At 38.4% G+C, this 20961-nt stretch overlaps 2 protein-coding genes across 2 annotated transcripts; both read right to left on the minus strand.

Moving 5' to 3' along the window:
- Positions 1–258: 258 nt before the first annotated feature.
- LOC122199895 (olfactory receptor 5M11) lies at positions 259–1206 on the minus strand. Its single transcript, XM_042905275.1, has one exon. The coding sequence runs from the start codon at positions 1201–1203 to the stop codon at positions 259–261; it is 945 nt and encodes a 314-aa protein (XP_042761209.1). The 5' UTR covers positions 1204–1206.
- A 12252-nt stretch (positions 1207–13458) lies between these two features.
- Positions 13459–14403, minus strand: LOC122199896 (olfactory receptor 1030-like). Its single transcript, XM_042905276.1, has one exon. The coding sequence runs from the start codon at positions 14395–14397 to the stop codon at positions 13459–13461; it is 939 nt and encodes a 312-aa protein (XP_042761210.1). The 5' UTR covers positions 14398–14403.
- Positions 14404–20961: the final 6558 nt, after the last annotated feature.

Here is a 20961-nt window from a genome sequence, read left to right on the forward strand (position 1 = left end):
GGATATAGTGCATCTAAGGTGCAGAATGTGGCGATCCTACATTTCTAACAAAGTCCAAGGTGATGCTGTTGCTGCTGGTGTATGGACCACATGTTGAGGTGCAAGACGGCAGATTTATAAGTGAAGCTCATCTTTTCCCCAGACTTAAAATTTTTAGCTGAGATATTTGAGACTTATTCATAGAGAATATAAAAATACATCATTAGAATACAAAGATATTGAGCCCAAGTTTTAGTGACGATTCATTGGAAATCAGGGTCAGTCCCATCTTAGCGACCTATTTCCTCTGAGGACATTTTTCAAGGCTTGCTTTACATCCTTGTTCCGCAGACTGTATATCAATGGATTAAGCACCGGACTTACAAAAGTGTAGAAGACAGCTATTATTTTGGATTCCTCTACAGTCTTATCTGTTGGTGGTCTTACATACATGCAGAAGAGCGTCCCATAAAAGAGGGTCACAGCCATCATGTGGGAGCCACAGGTGGAGAATGCCTTGCGCCTGCCCTCTGCCGATTTGATCCGGAGGATGGCACCAATAATGAAGGCATAGGACACCAGGATGATGCAGAGGGAGTTGGAGAGATTGAAGCCAGCTGATATGAGCATGGCATGCTCTTTGACATACGTATCAGAGCAAGAAAGCTTAATCAGCGGTGGATCAGCACAGTAGAAGTGGTTGATGACGTTGGATCTACAGAAGTTCAAACGGAAGGTCAGGATGGCCTGGAACAGCCCATCTGAGAAGCCATAGACATAAGGCAGTGTGGCCAAACAGAGGCAGATACGCCTGGACATTTTCATACTATAGCGCAGAGGGTTACATATGGCCACGTAGCGGTCATAGGCCATTGCCGCCAGCATGTAAAACTCAGTGAGGAGAAGCGCAATGAAAATGTAACATTGCGTAAAGCAGCCAACAAAGGTGATGGTCTTCTTCTCCGATAAGAAATTAGTCAACATCTGCGGGGTTGCATTTGAGGTGTAACACAAGTCCACAAAGGCCAAATTAGTGAGGAAGAAGTACATGGGTGTGTGGAGGCGAGAGTCCAGTCTGATCAACAGCATCATGCCCAGGTTGCCCGAGAGGGTGACAAGATACAAAACCAGAAACAGCACAAAGAGGAGAAGTTGGAGTTCAGGCCGGTCTGTGAGCCCCAGGAGAATGAATTCTGCTATTGCACTGGCGTTTGAGATGGACATTTTCTGAGAGTCTGGACCTGCGTTGGAAACAATGGAAGTCAAGCAGACAGAAAGGCACAAATCCTACTTCCGACTGTTGAAATGATTTTCCTCAATATCTCCATGTGTCATTCAAAACGAACGTTACCATAAACAGACTTTGTGCTTCTGCTAAGCCATTATTTCATTTGTCTTTGTACGGAATTACTATTATATTTCTCTCTGTATAACTGTAGTCGCACCTATAGCTATACCTATAGATAACTGTACATAATACCTATTCCGTTATCCATGTTTACAACCGAGCTACACGTCCCCTCTCCCCCTTCAAAATTTTTTCCTCTCAAACTGTACTTATCCGATAAGGTGCAGTATGTTTTATGCATCCAGCACACCCTACATACCTCTAACTCACTCTGTAGCACATTCTATCACCTTTCTTCTCATTCTATCTACTTTCCACTCCTCATATATTCCTTCCTCCGGGACAGGGACAAAGTCCAGCTCATTATCGAACTGTGACTTCTAATTGCACATTTACAGATTCAATTTTAGGAAAGAAAAGAAAAGAATAGCGGAAGCATGAAAAATGGATTAATTACACATGTTTTACTCATCTCTGTATCCCAGTGGAGCTTGTCATGATGTCGTGCCCTCAGGAGAATTAAGAGCTTTTTGAATTTTAGTGTACAAAGCAATTGTTGGGAAGGCTTCTTAAGAAAAGTTATAGGAAGTTTATGTGAGATACTTTCATGTGGGATATGGGGAACTTCATATGTAACAAGTAACCAGGAGATTATAATGCAGATGTTCCCAGATTCACAATTTTAAAAAGGACAATCACTTTGGTCGAATAAACTTACAGCAAATCAATGAGTGAAGAATCATCTAATCAAATGAATTCTCACTCATTATTTTGAGAACAGTCTACAGCAATATAGATATATAATGTGCTGATAAGGAAGTAAGTTTTGCATGGTTAGTATTTAAGTTGTTAATCACAACTTGTACCCATCCAGAAGTAGGACAAATTCTATGGGTTTTTTGCTCTCCTTTACATCATAACCGGTGCTTAGTTTCATCTTCCTTTTTCTCAAATGTTCTTTTTCTTGCCCTTCCTCTCATATTCAATTTTTTGAATCCTGCCCAATTCTTGTCTCATTTCAAAATGAGTCACTGAAACTTACTTTAGTATAGGTTTTAGAGAGACAACAGCAATGTCTTTTTGTGCTTTATCTCCTTTATCCAGAGAGTAGGTACTTAACATTTGTTGAATACACTAACAACACTTGCTGATAATGAGCAATGATCCTTAACCGTGGGTTACTTCATTTCTTCATTCGTAAGTGGGAGTGATGATATCTGTTCTACCTCGCTCAAGAGTCATTGTGGATATCAAACTAGATGTTCATAAAATAAGTATCATGTGATGAGGCACGGCCGATGCAAAAGTGAACAAAACCACCTTCAAAATCCCTGCCCTTCCGACCTTCACATACAGTAGACGGAGACACAGATTAGTGCAAGGAAGTAAATGGTGATTCAAATGGCATTGTTAAGGAGGGAAAAAAATGGAGTTTCGTGAAGCAGGTGTTCAGCTTTTAAGTAGTAACATCGGGGAAGCATGTCTGAAAAGATGATCTTTTTTGGCAACAAACTGAAGGAGGACGAGAACAAGCAATAATCTTACTTTACGAAGGGTGTTCCAGGAAGGACAAGGAACAGAGGCAAAGTCACCGTGTGGGATCTTTCTTTGTGGATAGTGGCAGTGTCTCTTCAGGAAGTGGCCAGCAGGAAACTGCCCTCTAAACAGTGTATTTCTTTAAATGACACACATCAGTAGGGTGGCTTAGATGATTTCACATCTGTTTGCACCCAGGAACCCTCAGAAAGGATGTAGATAGTGGTCCCCAGGACAGAGAAAGATGGAAAGTAAAAGATCAGAATGTGGGCTTTACAGATTTACAGACACTATAGAACTTGGACTTAAGGCTTTCATTTGTAGAAAAACTCATTTGTCACATGTCACTTAATGAATACCTGTGGGAACTGAAAGAGTCTTGATTCGTGAGATGGTGACTTGTGTGGGATCCAGAAATACCCACTGGAAAGTAGAGCAGAAGTTCTGATAAATGGGAAGAAAAAAAAAAGATAATGAATAGCATAGCGTGTGCTTACAGAAAGAAAGTCACAGACGACCCAGCTGCCTGTATAAGGCCAGAGCAAAAGGTGAACATTCTTAACGGGGGGTTCAGAGTGGGTCCTGGAACACAGAGACTAACAGAGCTGATGACGGGAGATATAGAAGGAGATCACCCTCACTCCTGTGAAAAGAAGAAAAAAAAGACTAAGGAAAAAAAAAGAAAAACAAAATAAAACAAAACACCAAGGAAAGGATTCAGCCCTAGTGAGAATGCGCTAGAGGGTAACAGAGCTCAATGGGCAAGTTGTCTAGAGTAATTTTGTAGCCCATTCAATTATAGATAAATGACAAAAGATTTTTTCTGAAAAAAAAAAGTTTGTAAAGTTAAGAAATAAAACTCTTAGCGAGAATTCATTGAAAAAATGGAACTTAAGCTTCTTTTTTCCTCCTTTTTAAAATATAAATCTCATGAAATATTTATTGAAACTATGGATCCTCAACCAGAGTTAATACACAAACTCAAAATCTTCCCCCACAAAAAATAGATAGATGATAGATAGATGATAGATAGATAGATAGATAGATGTAAAAGGCTCATAGATTGCCACGCTCTAACTACAAGAACTCTTCTCTTAGGGAAAGCTCCACCCCATGTCTGAAAATGTCCTTGCATTTTTCTATGATAGTAGACCTTTTACCTTTCTTTGTTCTTTTGCACCAGTGACAGCTCTGTAAAATGTTATCCAGGGAGATCAATGGAAATGTCAATGACCCTCTTGTCAGGAAAACTCAGTGAGGTTCAAACTCAGGACCTGAGAACAGAAGGGATGGCATGGGCATATTTCAAGCAAACAAGGAGCAAACTGTTGTGCCTTAGTTTGACACTGTAAGTAATTTCCTCCTAAAACTAAAGAACATAAAAACACGAAGACTTACTTCTGATTGTGAAATGCACTATTTTTTCACCTCTGATTGAGGAAGTTCACTGAGGCCTTTCCAATCTGTAAAATGTTGTTGCATTTATACCGGGATGTGGGAGGTAGGGGCAGGTCTTAAAGCAAGTCTCAGAAGGATTTAAGAATAGCAGCGATGTGTGTTACATGGGGAATCACGCCTGTGGGGATTAATCGGGACACTCTGGGATCAGAAAGCTAATCAGATGACTCAATCTTATTTTCCCTAATGTCAGAATTCCTATTTGCCCTACGAGCTCTGGGGAAGGCACACGAAAAGTTTCATCTTCAAATTTTGACAACGGTCTGATTTTCCATTTTTTTTTTCTTTCACACTGAAACTGTTTCCTCTCTTAAATCCAGAATGCTCAGAATGTCCCCGCTGATGAACATCGAAGTCTTGGGGAAGGACAGTCATAAACAGCATTTTGACACACACAGGTCATGGGCAAACTCCTTGGTGAGGACTTCCTCTGTGTGGACAACTTTCAAGTAGGTAATTTAATGTCTTCAAAATAACCCTAAAGGGAAAGGACTCCATCCTGAACTTTCAGAAGAAAAGACAGAGGCTCTACTAAAGGAGCTTGGATGGACTAACACTCCAGTACCAGGTAGTACCTAAGTGGCAGGGTAGAGTTTGATGCCTATCATCACATACCGAGTGGACTCTGTTTTCTTTTCTTTTTTTTTTTTTTTTTTTTTTAATTTTTGTAACGTTTATTTATTTTTGAGACCGGAAGAGACAGAGCATGAACAGGGGAGGTCAGAGAGAGAGGGAGACACAGAATCCGAAGCAGGCTCCAGGCTCTGAGCCATCAGCACAGAGCCCGATGCAGGGCTCGAACCCACGGACTTCGAGATGATGACCTGAGCTGAAGTCAGACGCTTAACTGACTGAGCCACCCAGGCACCCCCAGATTGGACTCTGTTTTCAACTGAAAGTCGCTGCCATTCCTCACCCTGCAGTCACACTTTGTCTTTCTGTCCATCTCTGGCTTTAAATATTCCCTGAGCTTCCCCTCCAGTTAACACCTCCCTCATTCCCAGCAGATCCAAGTTGCTTCTGGCAGCAGGAAAGGCTCAAATGGATGTCTTCTCAAAAGATGCTTTCTCCGCCTCCGCAGAAGTGAGTTTGACCTCCCTCCTCCATGTGCTCTTAGCGCCCTGCCCCCATCCTTGTCTAACACAATCTGTTTAATTTACTGCCCACATCTCTCTTGACAACACTACATTGCATCTTTATGAGCAGGAACTGTGATCTCTGCGGCTACCACAGGTCCTGGGATATGATCGCTGATCAACAGATACTTGCTGAATGACTTAAGAAGTGGGCCGTGTGTTCTTTGGTTTTGCGAATCCACAGCAACTCTTGGTTATCCCTTCCCTGGTACTTGAGCTTTTATTGAGCATACTTCCTTCACCCTCAAAAATGAAAACTGCGGGGAGCCAAGGTGGAATAAGTGGTGAATTTATTTCAGGACCCAAAGGAAACAAATCACAATGAGGGTCATTAAATACTGGTGATAGGCATGGGACACTTACTATGTGCTGCAATCACCTTTCAATCCTTAGTTTAGCTGTTCCTCACACAAGTCCATAGAACACTAGCACCATTTTCTTCATTTTACAGAAGGTAAACTGAAGCAAGGAGAGCTTACGTAGCTTTCCCTGGTAGATGCAAATAATAATTGGTGAGCCTGGCATTCAATCAGGCCATTCAATAGTCTTTAATACCATGTTGTCGATACTTTAACAACAAAATGTGATGCGTTCACACCATGCTAAACATTCTCCAGGTTTACTGGCATTCATTCATTCATTCATTCACTCACTGGCTTAACAAACATTTAGGGGAAATTTTGTGCTTACCACTGTACTGTCAATGTAGAGTATAAGAGAAAGTCCAACTATCTGTGTCCTTAAAGAGTTTCTACTCCGTGGTGGGAGGGATGAGGCAAGCATATGCAAAGTTTCACTGTGCAGTTTTCTTTTTTCTTCAAATTTGTACTCTTTAAATATTTTATTTAATTAATATGCAGTGCCATATTGGTTTCAGAAGTAGAAGTCAGGGATTCATCACTTACATACAACACCCAATGCTCATCACACAAGTGCCCCCTTAATACCCATCATCCATTAAGCCCATCTTCTGCCCACCTCCTTCCATCAACCCTCAGTTTGTTCTCTGTCATTAAGACTCTATTGTTGTCTGTTTCCCTTTGTACTCTTTTCCCAAATCCCATTTGTTCATCTGTCTTGTTTCTTAAACTCCACATATGAATGAAATTATACGATATTTATCTTTCTCCAGTTGACTTATTTTTCTTAGCATTATACATTCTAGCTCCATCCATATTATTGCAAATGGCAAGATTTCTCTCTCTCTCTCTCTGCTTTTTTTATTTTTTTGGATGGCTGAATATATTGATAAATTTCTAGCCAGACTTATAAAAGAGAAAAGAGAAAGGACCCAAATAGATAAAAATCTCCAATGAAAGAGGAGACATCACAAATAACGCACAGAAATACAATTATAAAAAAATACTGTGAAAAATTATATGCCAAAGAAAAGGGCAATCTGGAAGAGATGGACTAATTCCTAGAAAATCGCACACTAACAAAACTGAAGCAGGAAAAAACAGAAAATTTGAACAGATCTATAACCAGCAAAGAAATTGTATCAGTTATCACAAATCTCCCAACAAATAAGAGTCCTGGGCCAGATGGCTTCCCAGGGGAATTCTGCCAGACATTTAAAGCAGAGTTAATACCTGTTCTTCTCAAACTGTTCATAAAATAGAAATGGAAGGAAAGCTTCCAAACTCTTTCTATGAATCCAGCATTACCTTGATTCCAAAACCAGACAAAGATGCCACTAAAAAGGAGAATTACAGGCCAATATCCCTGGTGACCATGGATCCAAAAATTCTCAACAAGAGACTTGCAAATTGAATTCAATAGTTCATTAAAAGAATTATTCCCCGTGATCAAGTGGGATTTATTCCTGAGCTGCAGGGCTGGTTAAATATTCATAAATCAATCAATGAATCAATCAATGTGATATATTAATGTAAAAAATGTAATGTAAAAAAAGATAAGAACCATATGATCCTCTCAATAGATTCAGGAAAAGCATTTGACAAAATATAGCATCCATTCTTGATAAAAAGCCCTCAACAAAGTAGGGATAGATGGAATATACTTCAACATCATAAAAGCCATATATGAAAGACCCACAGCTAATATCATCCTCAAAGGGGAAAAACTGAGAGGCTTTTTTTTTTTTAAAGACAAGAATGCCCACTCTCACCATTACTACTTAATATAATACTGGAAGCCTTAGCCTCAGCAATCAGACAACAACAAAAAATAAAGGTATACATATCATCAAGGAAGAAGTCAAACTTTGACTATTTGCTTTATGTAGAAAACCCGAAAGACTCCACTAAAAAAGTGCTAGTACTAATACATGAACTCAACAAAGTCACAAGATATAAAACCAATGTGCAGAAATCTGTTGCATTTCTATATCCCAATAACGAAGCAGCAGAAAGAAATCAAGGAATTGACCCCATTTACAACTGCACCAAAAACAATAAGATACCTAAGAAAAAACCTAACTAAAAAGGTTAAAAAATCTGTACTCTTAAAATTATAGAAGACTTGTGAAAGATATTGAAGAGGACAGGAAGAAATGGAAAAACATTCCATGCTCATGGATTCGAAGAGCAAACATTGTTAAAATGTCCCTACTATCCAAGGAATCTACATATTTAATGCAATCCCTATCAAAATGCCACCAGCATTCATTGCAGAGATAGATCAAACAATCCTAAAATTTGTATGGAACCACAAAAGATCCCAAATAGCCAAAGAAATCCTGAAAAAGAAAAATAAAACTGGAGGCATTACGATTCTGGATTTCAAGCTATCTCCCAAAGCTGTAGTCATCAAAACAGTATGGTACCGGTACAAAAAAAAACGCAAAGATCAATGGCACAGAATAGAAAATCCAGAAATGGACCCAAAACTATATAGTCAACTCATCTTTGACAAAGATGGAAACAGACAGTCTCTTCAACATATGGTGTTGGGAAAACTGGGTGGTGACATACAGAAGAATTCAACTGGATCACTGTCTTACACCATACACAATAATATATTCAAAATGGATGAAAGACCTAGATGGGAGCCAGAAACCATCAAAATCCTAGAGAAGAATACAGACAGTAACCTCTTTGACACTGGCCAGTGCAACTTCTTTCTAGATACATTGCAGAAGGTAAGAAAAACGAAAGCAAACATGAACTATTGGGACTTCATCAACATAAAAAGCTTCTACACAGTGAAGGAAGCAATCAACATAACTAAAAGGCAGCCTACAAAATGGGAGAAGATATTTGCAAATGATGTATCTGATAAAGGGTTAGTGTCCAAAACCTATAAAAATCTTATCAAATTCAACACCCAAAAAACAAATAATCCAGTGAAGAAATGGGCAAAAGGCATGAATAAACACTTTTCCAAAGAAGACATCCAGATGGCTAACAGACACATGAAAAGAGGCGCAGTGAGGTTTTCAATTGCTAAGAATTTGTGAAGATCATGATGAAAAGTGGTAGAATTTGTAATGACATAATTATAATGCAATGAGCATAATGATAGTTTATTAATTCAATACAGATCTATTGAGAATCATCTGTTCTAGATTTGGGAAAATACTGGCTTTAAAATAAGTGAGCAAAAGCAGATAGATATGGACCTTGCCCTCTGGGGCCAACAATCTGGTTATGATACAATCATGAATCAATCACACAAATATCATACAAGTATTAACTTAGAGGTGTGAAAAGTCCTATGCATTAAAGGTTTGTGATACTATGTGAGCATATACCCAGAGTATAGGGCTTACTCAGCAAAGAAAAAAACTGACACTAAAACACACCAAATTTGACATAAGAAGAAAATTTACCTACAGAGAAATAACAGAGGATCTGGTAATAAAGTCTTCTGTGGAACACACTAAGACAGACCTGAAAAAGAATAATTTTCTATGTACTGAAAAGAAATACCAGTCTATCTAGATCCATACCCAAATGAGTTATTCATCAAGAATTAAAGTTAAAATGAGGCAATTTCCAGACGAATAAAAACAGAATTTCTCTCACACAAACGGTCATTGAGGATGACTAATTAAAGGTATAAATCATGTAGAAGAAAACTAGACCCAGGATAAAAAGGGGATACAAAGAGAACAGTGAGTCATTGACAAAAATGGCTAATTTTAAAGGAACATTAATATTAGATAAATATTAGATAAATTAGGTAAATATTCAATATAATTATAATTGTAGTCATATATAACAGGTAATATTTAAACAGTTTATTATTAAGTGATAATTTATTATCAATCATATATCATTCTTCATGACACCATATAAGATAGAAGCAGGAGTATCCATGTTAAAATATTCTATAATCCTTTTATTATTCCAAGAAAAGTATGACTAATGACTTTGTTCAATCATTATATCTATCCAAATTTTTAAAACTTTACTAAAAGTAGAAAGTACAATGTATTCTAATCAAATAAAAAGTAGAACAAAAAACTAAAAAAAAAAGTTGAGAACACAATTTAATTCGTGGTAAGAAAGGGGAGAAAACACAGAGTAAATGCTTTCTAGGTGCAAAATAAACTGTTAGAAAGTATCCGTCAGCATGTATATTCATAAAAGTATGAAATTCAGTAATTGAAAGGACTCAGGGCCTGAAAGTCAGGGTAGAAACAAACATAATAGGCATCAACTAACTGAAAAGAATAAAAAATACTGCTGAAGGTATCTGAATATCAGGCAAAATGCACATTTAGGTTTTAATCATCAAAGTTGGGAGAGAACGTACAAAATGTTAAAAGGGATAAGCCTCATTCATTAGCTGACAGGAGCTAATAAAATACGCAAAAATTACAAAGAGAAATTGATAAATCCACAAGCATCCCTCTCAGATTTTATATTTGAAACAGTAAAGCATTTGTAGGATACTGAAAATCTTAAAATAAAAAATCAACTGGATTGAACTTGATCTCATAAGACCCTGCTCTGCTCAGCTCCCGTTTCCTTTGAGAGTAATTTTCAACACCATTGATTTCCAAACCTTGTACGTCTCAGGAGAAAATGCCAAAGATGAGCAGTAAGGTACCACGAAATGGATGGATACACAAATTATCCTGCAGGCAATGGACCACCTGTAATGCCTGAAGAGGAAAGTAACACAACACCTCACTTCTGTTGCTATTTTCCTTGTGAACTCTTAAATCTGGATATGGCAGCTTCCAGTTTGGAAAGTGGCCCAGTTTGGGTAAGACGCAAGAGATGATCGAGGCATGCAAAACTCATGACGAACTGCAAACTATGTTAAACCTAGGAAAGGAAGATCTGAAGTGGCAAGTGTCAGAATAAGAGGGTGGACACGGGACCAAATATAGACTATAAGTACCTTATGTCTTTCTCCATCTTGTAGCCACCATCACTGGCTCAATGAAGTTGGTATCATGTGCCTTCTGAGAAAATAATGGACATTCTGGAGAGAATAAGATATTTCTGTATATTCTAAAGTCTTCTGCCAAAGATCCGTCAACAAACTCTAACATTTCAAGCTTCCGGATTAGAGGTGGTAAGGTTATTTTTTAACAACAGTTTGCAATGATGATGGAATGGACAACTTGGTCCTTAAAAAGAGAACCTAGCGAAACACTGATACAAATAGGAAAACGTGATACACGATAGAATTCTCATAAAAAAATGGGCGGGCTATTGAAAAAAACGATAGAAAATTTATTATTTTCATTACACAATCAGAATTAAAGTCTGTTTTGCAACATTTATAATGCTAGGGAAAAGAAAGGTTTAAATATGCAAAAAGAAAACTCTAAAGCATTGAAAGAAAATATAAGAGAATATCTTTATAATCGGAAAGAATTGTTTACACAAAACATACAAAGCCCACCATAAAGAGAAGATTAACATGTGAACTATGTTAAAATACCACCAAATACATCATGCATAAAAGGGAAACATAAGCTACAAACAGACTGAAGTATTTGCATTGCATATATCATGAAAAGGTTGGTATCTAGTACAGAATACATAAGGAGCTAATGCGAGGGTAAAAAATAAAGCTAAAATAACCCAGCTGAAAAATGAACAAAAAATGTAGACAGACAACTGAAGAAAAGACAGCTTTTCAATCAGTACCAAAGAACGTAAAAACATGTCATTTCACTTGTAATGACAACACGGAAGATTAAAGAAGAAATTAGAATCCATTTTGCACCCATCAGATTGGAAAACATTTTGAAAGTCTGACAGTGTATAGGAATGGGCAAGAATATGGAGTAAAGACCAATCTCACACACTGTTTTGGGGACAGCACTAAGTAGAGCAATTTGTCAATATCTACTAAACGCAAAGATACTCTTTTATGACCCAGAAATTACCCTCTTGGGAATTTACATGGAGGAACGCTTGAACTGGTCCACACTCAGAATTTCAGAGCGAAATGCTTTGCTAGATTTTCATATTACCAAGGAACAGGAAAAATGTATTCCCCCACCAATAAGAGAATGGATAGAGAGACTGTGGTATATTTATATACTGACGTGGACTATACCAGTGACAGTTCATGCTCCATGAATCAGCATGGATGAATCCAACAAGATTTAGTGAAAACAGAATAACTTGCAGAAGGATAGCACGACTTCATTTATAGCCAAGTTTTCAATCTGCTAAAAAAAATATTATATAATTCTATGGACACAAGAATACCAGCAAGTGTAGAACTCTACGTAGGGATAAGAAACATTAAATTCACAGCAGGGTTGAGTGTAGGGAATGGCGAGAGAAACGGAATCAGGCAGGGAGGGCTTAGTTTGAGAATAGCTGAGTATGTGAAATAATCTGAACCCAAACTGGCAGGTGTGAAGCCGTAATAATGATTAGATACATTTGCACAGGAGGTCTTTACATTATTTTCCATTTTCGATGCATTGGAAATAGTTCATAATAAAAAAAAAATACAAGTGAAACTACCAAACCGCTTTTATGATGAGGGTATGAGGGTGAATATTAATTTAAAAAAATAAAAATAAAAACCTTCTAAGGAAAATACGCCATTCCCTCAAAAGCCTTATGAATGAGGATTACAGTGACCTAGTATTATCATTCTAAAGGTATTTCTTTTCTTGGGGTGCCTGGGTGGCTCCGTCCATTGAGCATCCGACTTCAGCTCAGGTCATGATCTGAAGTTTGTGAGTTCGAGCCCCGCGTCAGGATCTGTGCTGACAGCTCAGAGCCTGGAGCCTGCTTCAGATTCTGTGTCTCTTGGCCCCTCCCCTGCTCATGCTCTGTCTCTCTCTGTCTCTCAATAACAAATGAATGTTAAAAAAAATTAAAGATATTTCTTTTGTTTAATAAATATTTTTTAATTATTTTCAATGTTTGTTTATTTTTGACAGAGACAGAGGGGAGGGAATGGAGGAGAGGGAGAGGGAGAGAGAGAGAGGGAGCAGAGAATGCCAAGCTGGCTCCCTGCTGTGAGTCCAGAGCTCAACACAGGGCCCCAGTTTAGGAACAGGGAGATCCTGACCTGGACCAAAATAGTCAGACACTTAACCCACTGAGCCACCCAGGCACCCCTAAAGTTATTTCTTAGGGTAATATGAATTACCCAGAGATCTTTATTACTATGTGATCTATAGAAATGCAAAAAGAAAAAAAAAAATACCTGTTATGGTTGAAAAGTTTTCGGAAATCAGTTTGAAAATTTTTAAGCACTATAAAAATTGAACATGTGATCGTTGACATAGTATCATTTGGTAATTCTGGGTTTTTTTTATGACTTTGTACAATTATGAATTTATTGGTAGAATCTTTTGTTCTTTATTGATTTATAAAGCAAGAGCGATGCCTTCTGGTCTTGTCTTTCAGTTGCTATGCAGTATTTGTCCTTCTTCACTGAGACGGCACTTTAAATGCCAGCAAATATCTTAATATAGTCTTCTAAGTCCCATATTCAAATTAGGAACGACAAAGAACATGTAATGACAGAAAGTGATTTGCTAAATGTAAATGTTGATTAATTGGTGAGATTATAAGACATATTACATACCTCTGACCAAAGCGTCTATTTAAAAAGTAATTTCTTTTGGACAACTTTCCTGATTGCTTGTTTAACATCTTTGTTCCGCAGGCTATAGATCAAAGGGTTTAGCATAGGGCTCGCAAAGATATAAAAAACTGCGACAATTTTCCCCTGTTCTACGGATGCCTCGGAAGGGGGTCTCAGATACATGCAGAATAGCGTCCCATAAAAGATGGTGACAGCCGTCACGTGGGACCCACAGGTGGAGAAGGCCTTGCGCCTCCCCTCTGCAGAACGGATGCGCAGAATCGTCGTGAAAATGAAAATGTAGGAGATGAGAATGATGGCAAGAGAACATGTGAGATTGAAACCAGCCACCACAAACATGGCAGTTTCTTTGACGTACGTATCCGAGCAGGCAAGGACTATGAGAGGTGGGTCCGCACAGTAGAAGTGGTTGATTTCATTGGGTCCACAGAAGGAGAGGCGAAGCATCAGGATGGTCTGTGCCAGGCCATTTGCAAAACCGTAAATATAAGGCGTAGCAACAAGAGAGAGGCAGACACATCTGGACATCTTGCTACCGTACAGCAAGGGGTTGCAGATCGCCATGTAGCGGTCGTAAGCCATCACCGTCAGCATATAATAATCCGTGATCACCAGGGCAATGAAAAAGTGGAACTGTAGAAGGCAACCAAGGAAGGAAATGGCTTTTCTCTTGGATAAGAAATGAACCAGCATCTGTGGAGCGACACTGGTAGCGTAACAGAGATCCACAAAGGACAGATGGCTGAGGAAGAAGTACATGGGCGTGTGAAGTTTTGAGTCACTTCGGATTAACAAAATCATGCTCACGTTGCCAACTACTGTGATAAGGTAGATGACCAGGAAGACCACAAAAAGGACAGGCTGCAACTCGGCTCGATCTGTCAGTCCCAGGAGGATAAACTCAGTCACTGCTGTGTAGTTTCTCTGTAACATTGTGTGTGCTCGGCTTCAAATGGGGACTGAAAGAAAGCAAATAGAAATGCATGTCTTTGTCACGCATCTGTTACCCCCATCATGTCATCTGATAGTTCTAGTCTCAAACTTGTAAGTTTCACGTGTCCTAAAGAAATAGCCTAGTAAGCCCGCAGTTGACAGTTTGAACATCTACATTAGTAGAGAGCTCCTTTTATAAAGGCAGTCATATTCTAAATGCTTTTCTTCAAGTCTCTTTGTGTTGAAAAGACTTAATCTTCTCTGCAAGATGTATTACTTTTGTTCACTTACAATTTCTTTAAATGTTGCTGTTTGGGGACATTGCAGTCAGTTGTTTCTGCAATGTGGTTTGATGTGGAATATAAATCATCACGTGGTTTTTGCAGCTAGAGGGAATGACGCATATCCCTATAGAACTAGCTTTTGTCCTCTTGCCTCCCCAAACTCAAGGTCTTTTCAAGCAGTTTGTTCCCTCATGCTGCAATTCATGTCCTTTCCCTTGGTGTCTTCTCTACTCAGGTGGTCCCCTATCACCAAACCTTAGTGAACATGTAAGTCTCAGCCTAGGATCTCCTTTGCTTTGGGTATCATTGTCAAAAATCAGGACCAAAATGTGGTTCATGAGGCATAAAAGTCAATCCTGTTTTTGGTATAAGAAAAGATATGTGTATGATACATAATATATATGTATGTATATATATTTATTTATAAGACATACATATGTATATATACATATATATATATGTATGTATAAGACATACAGATACCTATATATCAGTGATATCAAGTGTTCATAGGGTGAGAGACTAACGGAAACAATATATTAAAAGACTCCCTGATATGGGAGGAGGTGATAATAATGAAAAAAAAGATTAACAAACATATCCATGCATTATAGTAATTCAATTGCAACTCTACCTCCTTTTACCTCTCACAAAAATTGAGAAAAATTCTGTGACATAAATTGTATTTAAGTTTTTCAATACATGTAAATGATCTTACCAGAATAATCATAGTAATATTACAACTGAGACGAGACATAAGATACCCTCAAGTCCATCTCCCCACATTTCTGCAGGATAAAAGTACCATAAATATCATTGTGGAAAACCTACACTTCCTTTCAAAAACACACACTGAGGTATGGCAATGTTGTACTGCCTCTTTCTAAGAGCTATGAGGCCAGGGATGGCGAGGGATCACTCTGTAAGGCAATTTGTAAATGTCTTTCTCCAGCACCTTGTCCATTACATTATCCCATGCTGCACTTTTGGACTTTGGAATTATTTACCAGGGTAATAAAATGTAAGTCACCTAATGAATGTCACAAGTCACCTAAATGAATGTAATCATATTTATCTTGTGTATTTCTAAGTTCTTAAGATTAATTATCATAATAGACAAGTACTGTTTCTTGTTGGGATGGTATTCTTAATATCTATTTATTGACACATTAATCAAGAGTCAAAATAATTACAATCTCCATTTATTTGTTACTGTGCGTTAATGAGGCAATACAAACTTGATCATTTCAGATAATTTAATTGAGTACTTTGAGACAATAACTTTTCTTTAAAGGAAGAGAGCACAATTTTCTACATGATTTGAGGAAACAAACAAAAAACTCTCAGAAAAGTGTTTGTAGATGGACAGAAGTAGTTATGGGGATACCTGGGGGCTCTGTAGACTTGACATTTACCCTCACTCTGAGACTCTGTCATGTAGATGCTTGCTGTCACTAGGCAGCCACCCAAAGAGGTAGAAGGTTGGTATCTTCTTTAACAAGGATTATGTCTCCTTTACATGTGGCAGTGGTTCAGTTTGAAGTGGAAAAAGATTTAGAGAAAGTGTCTTCATCAAATGCATTTTTCATTCACTTAAAAAATTAATATAGATTATAAAGTTGAGCGTGACCAATTCTCCATGAAGGGGATACAGACTATTACATGATCTGATGCTAATAATTATAAAATAATAGAGTAGCATTATTAACTTGGAAGGAAACAAAATGATATTTACTACCATCCTGTTAGTTTTCTTCATGAAGCAACAGACAGTATCCATGGGTGGTTATGAGAGTCAACAAAGATTAGAGATACCTCATGCATATAATTTGGTTCTGAAAACAACTCCCTTGTATGAGATATTTAATTCAGATAAAACTTTTCAAGTATGCCTGATGTGTAGGAAACACTTAGTAAGTTGTAGCTACTGTTGTATTTGGGTGAAAAATCCAGGTCTAGTCTAACATAAGACTCAACATCAGAGTGTGACTTTCGGGGACAAGAGTTTATCTAATCTCTAGCTAGAGCCTCATTGGCACCTGGAACAGTGCTTTCCCAAATGGAGCCAATCAATCATATATGGAATGGATGTTCTCTCTAGTTTCCTTTCTATTATAACTATTACTCTATTGTACTTGTATAAGTACTTGTACTCTTAAAAATCATTAGAATCAATATCAACAATTGTGCTAATTCATTAGAATATGTTTCAACCCGTAATTTGATTTTTTTGTTGACTAAAACATTTATTTCTACTTTCCAAAATATGTATTTAACAACACCAAATCCTACCTGTGAAAGAGGAGTGATTTCCCAAGGACAGCATGGATAGAAGAACCTGAAGAGTTTATAACAGAATTATCACATAGGCACCAATTCCCTGTGGTTTAATTAATTTAGCAGCAGATCATTCAGACTACAGTCAGTGACTTATGCTTCTGCAAATCTTGACTAAGCTCATTGAGGACATGATTTTGGCCCATGCCCCAATATCAACAGGGAATCAAATCTCTTGAGAATCATAAAGCAAGGGGATTCCTCATTTATTTTAAATTATGCTTGAGAATGTCTTACTATTTCTTGACTGGGGGAATAATAGGTTCTCTTGTCTACAACCTGTCAGGTAGAATGGTGCCTGGTGCACACAGAAAGTTTTGGAGTCTGGAATGTCATTGGAAGATCAATCAACTTAGGTTGATCTTGGACTCATTATTTACTCATTCCGAGCCTTGTGCTTTATCATGTTACTTGGATTAATACTCCATAGCTATTATGTACTGTGGGAATGTTATGGATATATACATGATATAGACGTGCTGGGGTTCTCCTTTTGTCACCCTCTCCCACCCTGACCCACTGCCTTTTCTTCTCTACCTTCCTTTGTCCCTCTGGAGTTGAACCCTGATGGATCACATCCGTAGAGCTCCTTTGGTGTCCAGTGTCAGCTGAGTTTGGCCACTGGGAGGAGCCAGTGGAGGGAAAAGAGGGAGAAAGAGAAAAGTAACTCAGTTTATTTCTCCTTCTCTCCCCCATTCACAACAAAGGCGCTCGAGTGGCTGCATCCTTCCAAGCTTAACTCCTGCTGAGCTGTGTATTGGGAAAGACAGCGGCCAGAACTTGCTTCCTGCCTCTAGATCCCCTTGGGTCTGAGGTTTGTAGACATCGCCTGGACACTGCTTTCCGCAGCTAGCCTCCAGATATTTCTTCAACTTCTTTGATCAATTTCTGTAACTTTGCCTGTATTCTGTGTCCGTTCTTTAAATTCTCTTCAGGTAATCAATCCTGAGTGAAATGTTGTTTTATGCCATGTCCCTAACCCAGGTCAGAGCAGCACACAATAGTTATTCAATAATTTGGCAGTGGAAGTAATAGCAGTAATAATGATTATTCATTTTGTTAAAGATTTGGGCTATAGCTAGGTTTAGAAGATTCTGGCCTGGTGCTTAAAAGGACTCTCTGTGTATCATGACTCAACTGAGGACTATGCACATGAGTCAGATATTATCATTACTAACATTATTGCAGATCGACTTGGATTTGAAAATGTGGCTTAGACTTGCTTTTCTGTTCCTTTCCTCTGAATTGAAGTCCCCCAGGCACATAGGCATAGCCCTGGTGCTCTCCTTCCCTTTCCAGAGCCATGGCCAGTCAGCACGTCTGATTGAGATGAGACATGTTCATGAACCACATAGAGAATTGGATGCCTTGTATTGTTGGCCAGGCAGAGGCAATGATCCTTTCCATAATCCCACTAATCTGTACTCACCCTACTTAGATAAGCATGTGGGGGATGTAGTGAATGGAATCCAAAATGTCCTTTAAAACTTTGTCCCCCAGAGTCACTTAGAAATCTCTACCTCAGCCTTTGTTACCATAACTGGTACATCTTTTCATCTCTTCATGCATTCCTGAAGCCTCTGGGTCATCCCTGACTGTGCTCTCTTAGTCTCACTCTCTCCCAGAGCCAAATACCATTTTCATGACTTTTCAAACAATGTCTACTTTTTATTTTGATGACTTAAAAATTTGATTTAGTTCATAAAATATACTGAGTGAATGCTATATTGCCCCTGACGGTAGGTAAGGCTCAAATGTTTTCTCAAAAGATGCTTTCCCCACCTCCGCAGAAATGAGTTTGACCTCTCCCTTCAACATGCTCTTAGCAATCTGCCCCCTTCTTTGTCTAACACACTCTGCTTAATTGCCTGCCATATCTCTTTTGCCACGAGTACATCGTAAACCCCTACAGGCAAGAACTGAGATCCCGGCAGGTAGCACAGGCCCTGGGATATGATCGTTTATCAATGGATACTTGGTGAACAATTTCAGAAGTGTGCAATGTGTACTTCATCCTATGAATACACAACTCTTGCTTCTCCCCTCTCTGGTAACTTCCGGTTTTATCAAGCACACTTCCTTCTCCCTCAAAAATGAAAACTGTAGGGAGACGAAGTGGTGTAAGTGACTAATTTGTTTAAGAAACCACAGAAAAGACATCAGAACGGGGGTATTTAATTACAGCTGATAAGCATGGAATATTTACTATGTGCCAGGTATTAGGCTTACCGCTATACACACGTTAGTTCAGTTATTCCTCACACAACGTCTTGGGTCATTAATACTATTAGCTTCATTTTACAGATGGGAAACCGAGGCAAAGAGAGCTTAAATAAGTTTCCATGGTAGATGCAAAGAATAAATTGTGAGCCTGGGATTAAAACAAGCCAACTGACAGTCCTTGATATCATGTTATGTATAGTTTAGCAAAGAAATGTGACAAGCTTACACCATGCTAGACATTCCCAAAGATTCGTGGCATGCATTCATTCATCCATCCATCCATCCATCCATCCACAGGGTTAAAACCATTCAGGGAAAGCCTTGTATTTACCATTGTGCTGTGGATGTAGAGAGGATAAGCGAAAGTCAAAAGATCTGGGTCCTTAAAGAGTTTCTGCTTCCTGGTGGGAGGGATGAGGCAAGCATATGTAAAGTTTCCCAATCAGGTTTCCATTTGTTAAGAATTCCTGAAGATCATGTTAGTAAGTAGCATAGAGTAGAGCTGGCACTCAAATAGCCATAATGCAATGGGCATAACAATAGTGTGTTAGCACAATACAAATTTATTGAGAACCATCTATATTCAAGGTCTGGGGAATAGGCTGGCTTTAACATAATGAGCAAAAGCAGACATGGACCTTGCCTTCTGGAGGTGACACTCAGGGGATGAGACAGTCATGAATCAAAGTTACTTAGAAAACACAATTTAATTCATGGTTGGATAAAGGTAAAAACAGATGGAGAAAAAAAATTTTTAAGTGCAAAATAAATCGTTATAAAATATATCTAAGTATGTGTATTCACAATGAAATATGAAACTCGGGAATTTGAAGGACTTAGGGCCTGAAAGTAAAGAAGGTAAAAAAATATATACAATAGGCATCAACCAACCCAAAACAAGGAAAATACTGCTGGTAGTCTATGAATATCAGGCAAAAGCACTTTTAGATTTTAATCACCAGAGTTGGGATAAAAAATTAAAAAATGATAAAAGGAATAATACTCGTTCTTTACAGGACATGAGATAATAAAATAGGAAAAAACTGGGGTGCTGGGGTGGCTCAGTTGGTTAAGCTTCCGACTTTGGCTCAGGTCATGATCTCACCCTTGTGGGTTCAAGCCCTGCCTTGGGCTCTGTGTTGACAGCTCAGAGCCTGGAGCCTGCTTCAGATTCTGTGTCTCCCCCTGTCTCTGCTCCTCCCCTGTTCACACTCTGTCTCTCTCAAAAATAAATAAACATAATTTTTTTAAAGTTAACAAAATAGGAAAAAATTGCAAAGGGAAATAAAACCACAAGCATCTCTCTCAGTTTTTGTATATGAAGCAATCAAACATTTGTAAGGTATGGAAGATATTAAAAATAAATAAATCAATAACTAGATTGGCCAGGACTTCATAGAGCTGTGTTCTGCCCAACCAATCTATTCTGAGAGGAATTTCAACAAAATTGACTTTCAAAACTTGTAGTCGCGGGAGAAAAGGCCAATGATGAGAAGTAGGGTGCCATGAAACGGATGGACATGCATATTGTCCAGCACAAAACGGACCGCGTATAATTACTGAAGAGGAAAAATTATAACACCCCTCTTTTGTTGCTATTTTCTCTGTGAACTCTTAAATCTGGATACGGCGCATTCAGACTTGGGAATTGGACCAGTTTGGGTAAGAAAGAAAAGATGACCAAGGCATGCATCACTGATGACAAATTGAAACATATGTT

The sequence above is a fragment of the Panthera leo genome, chromosome D1 (assembly GCF_018350215.1).
Source record: "Panthera leo isolate Ple1 chromosome D1, P.leo_Ple1_pat1.1, whole genome shotgun sequence".
Taxonomy (NCBI): Eukaryota; Metazoa; Chordata; class Mammalia; order Carnivora; family Felidae; genus Panthera; species Panthera leo.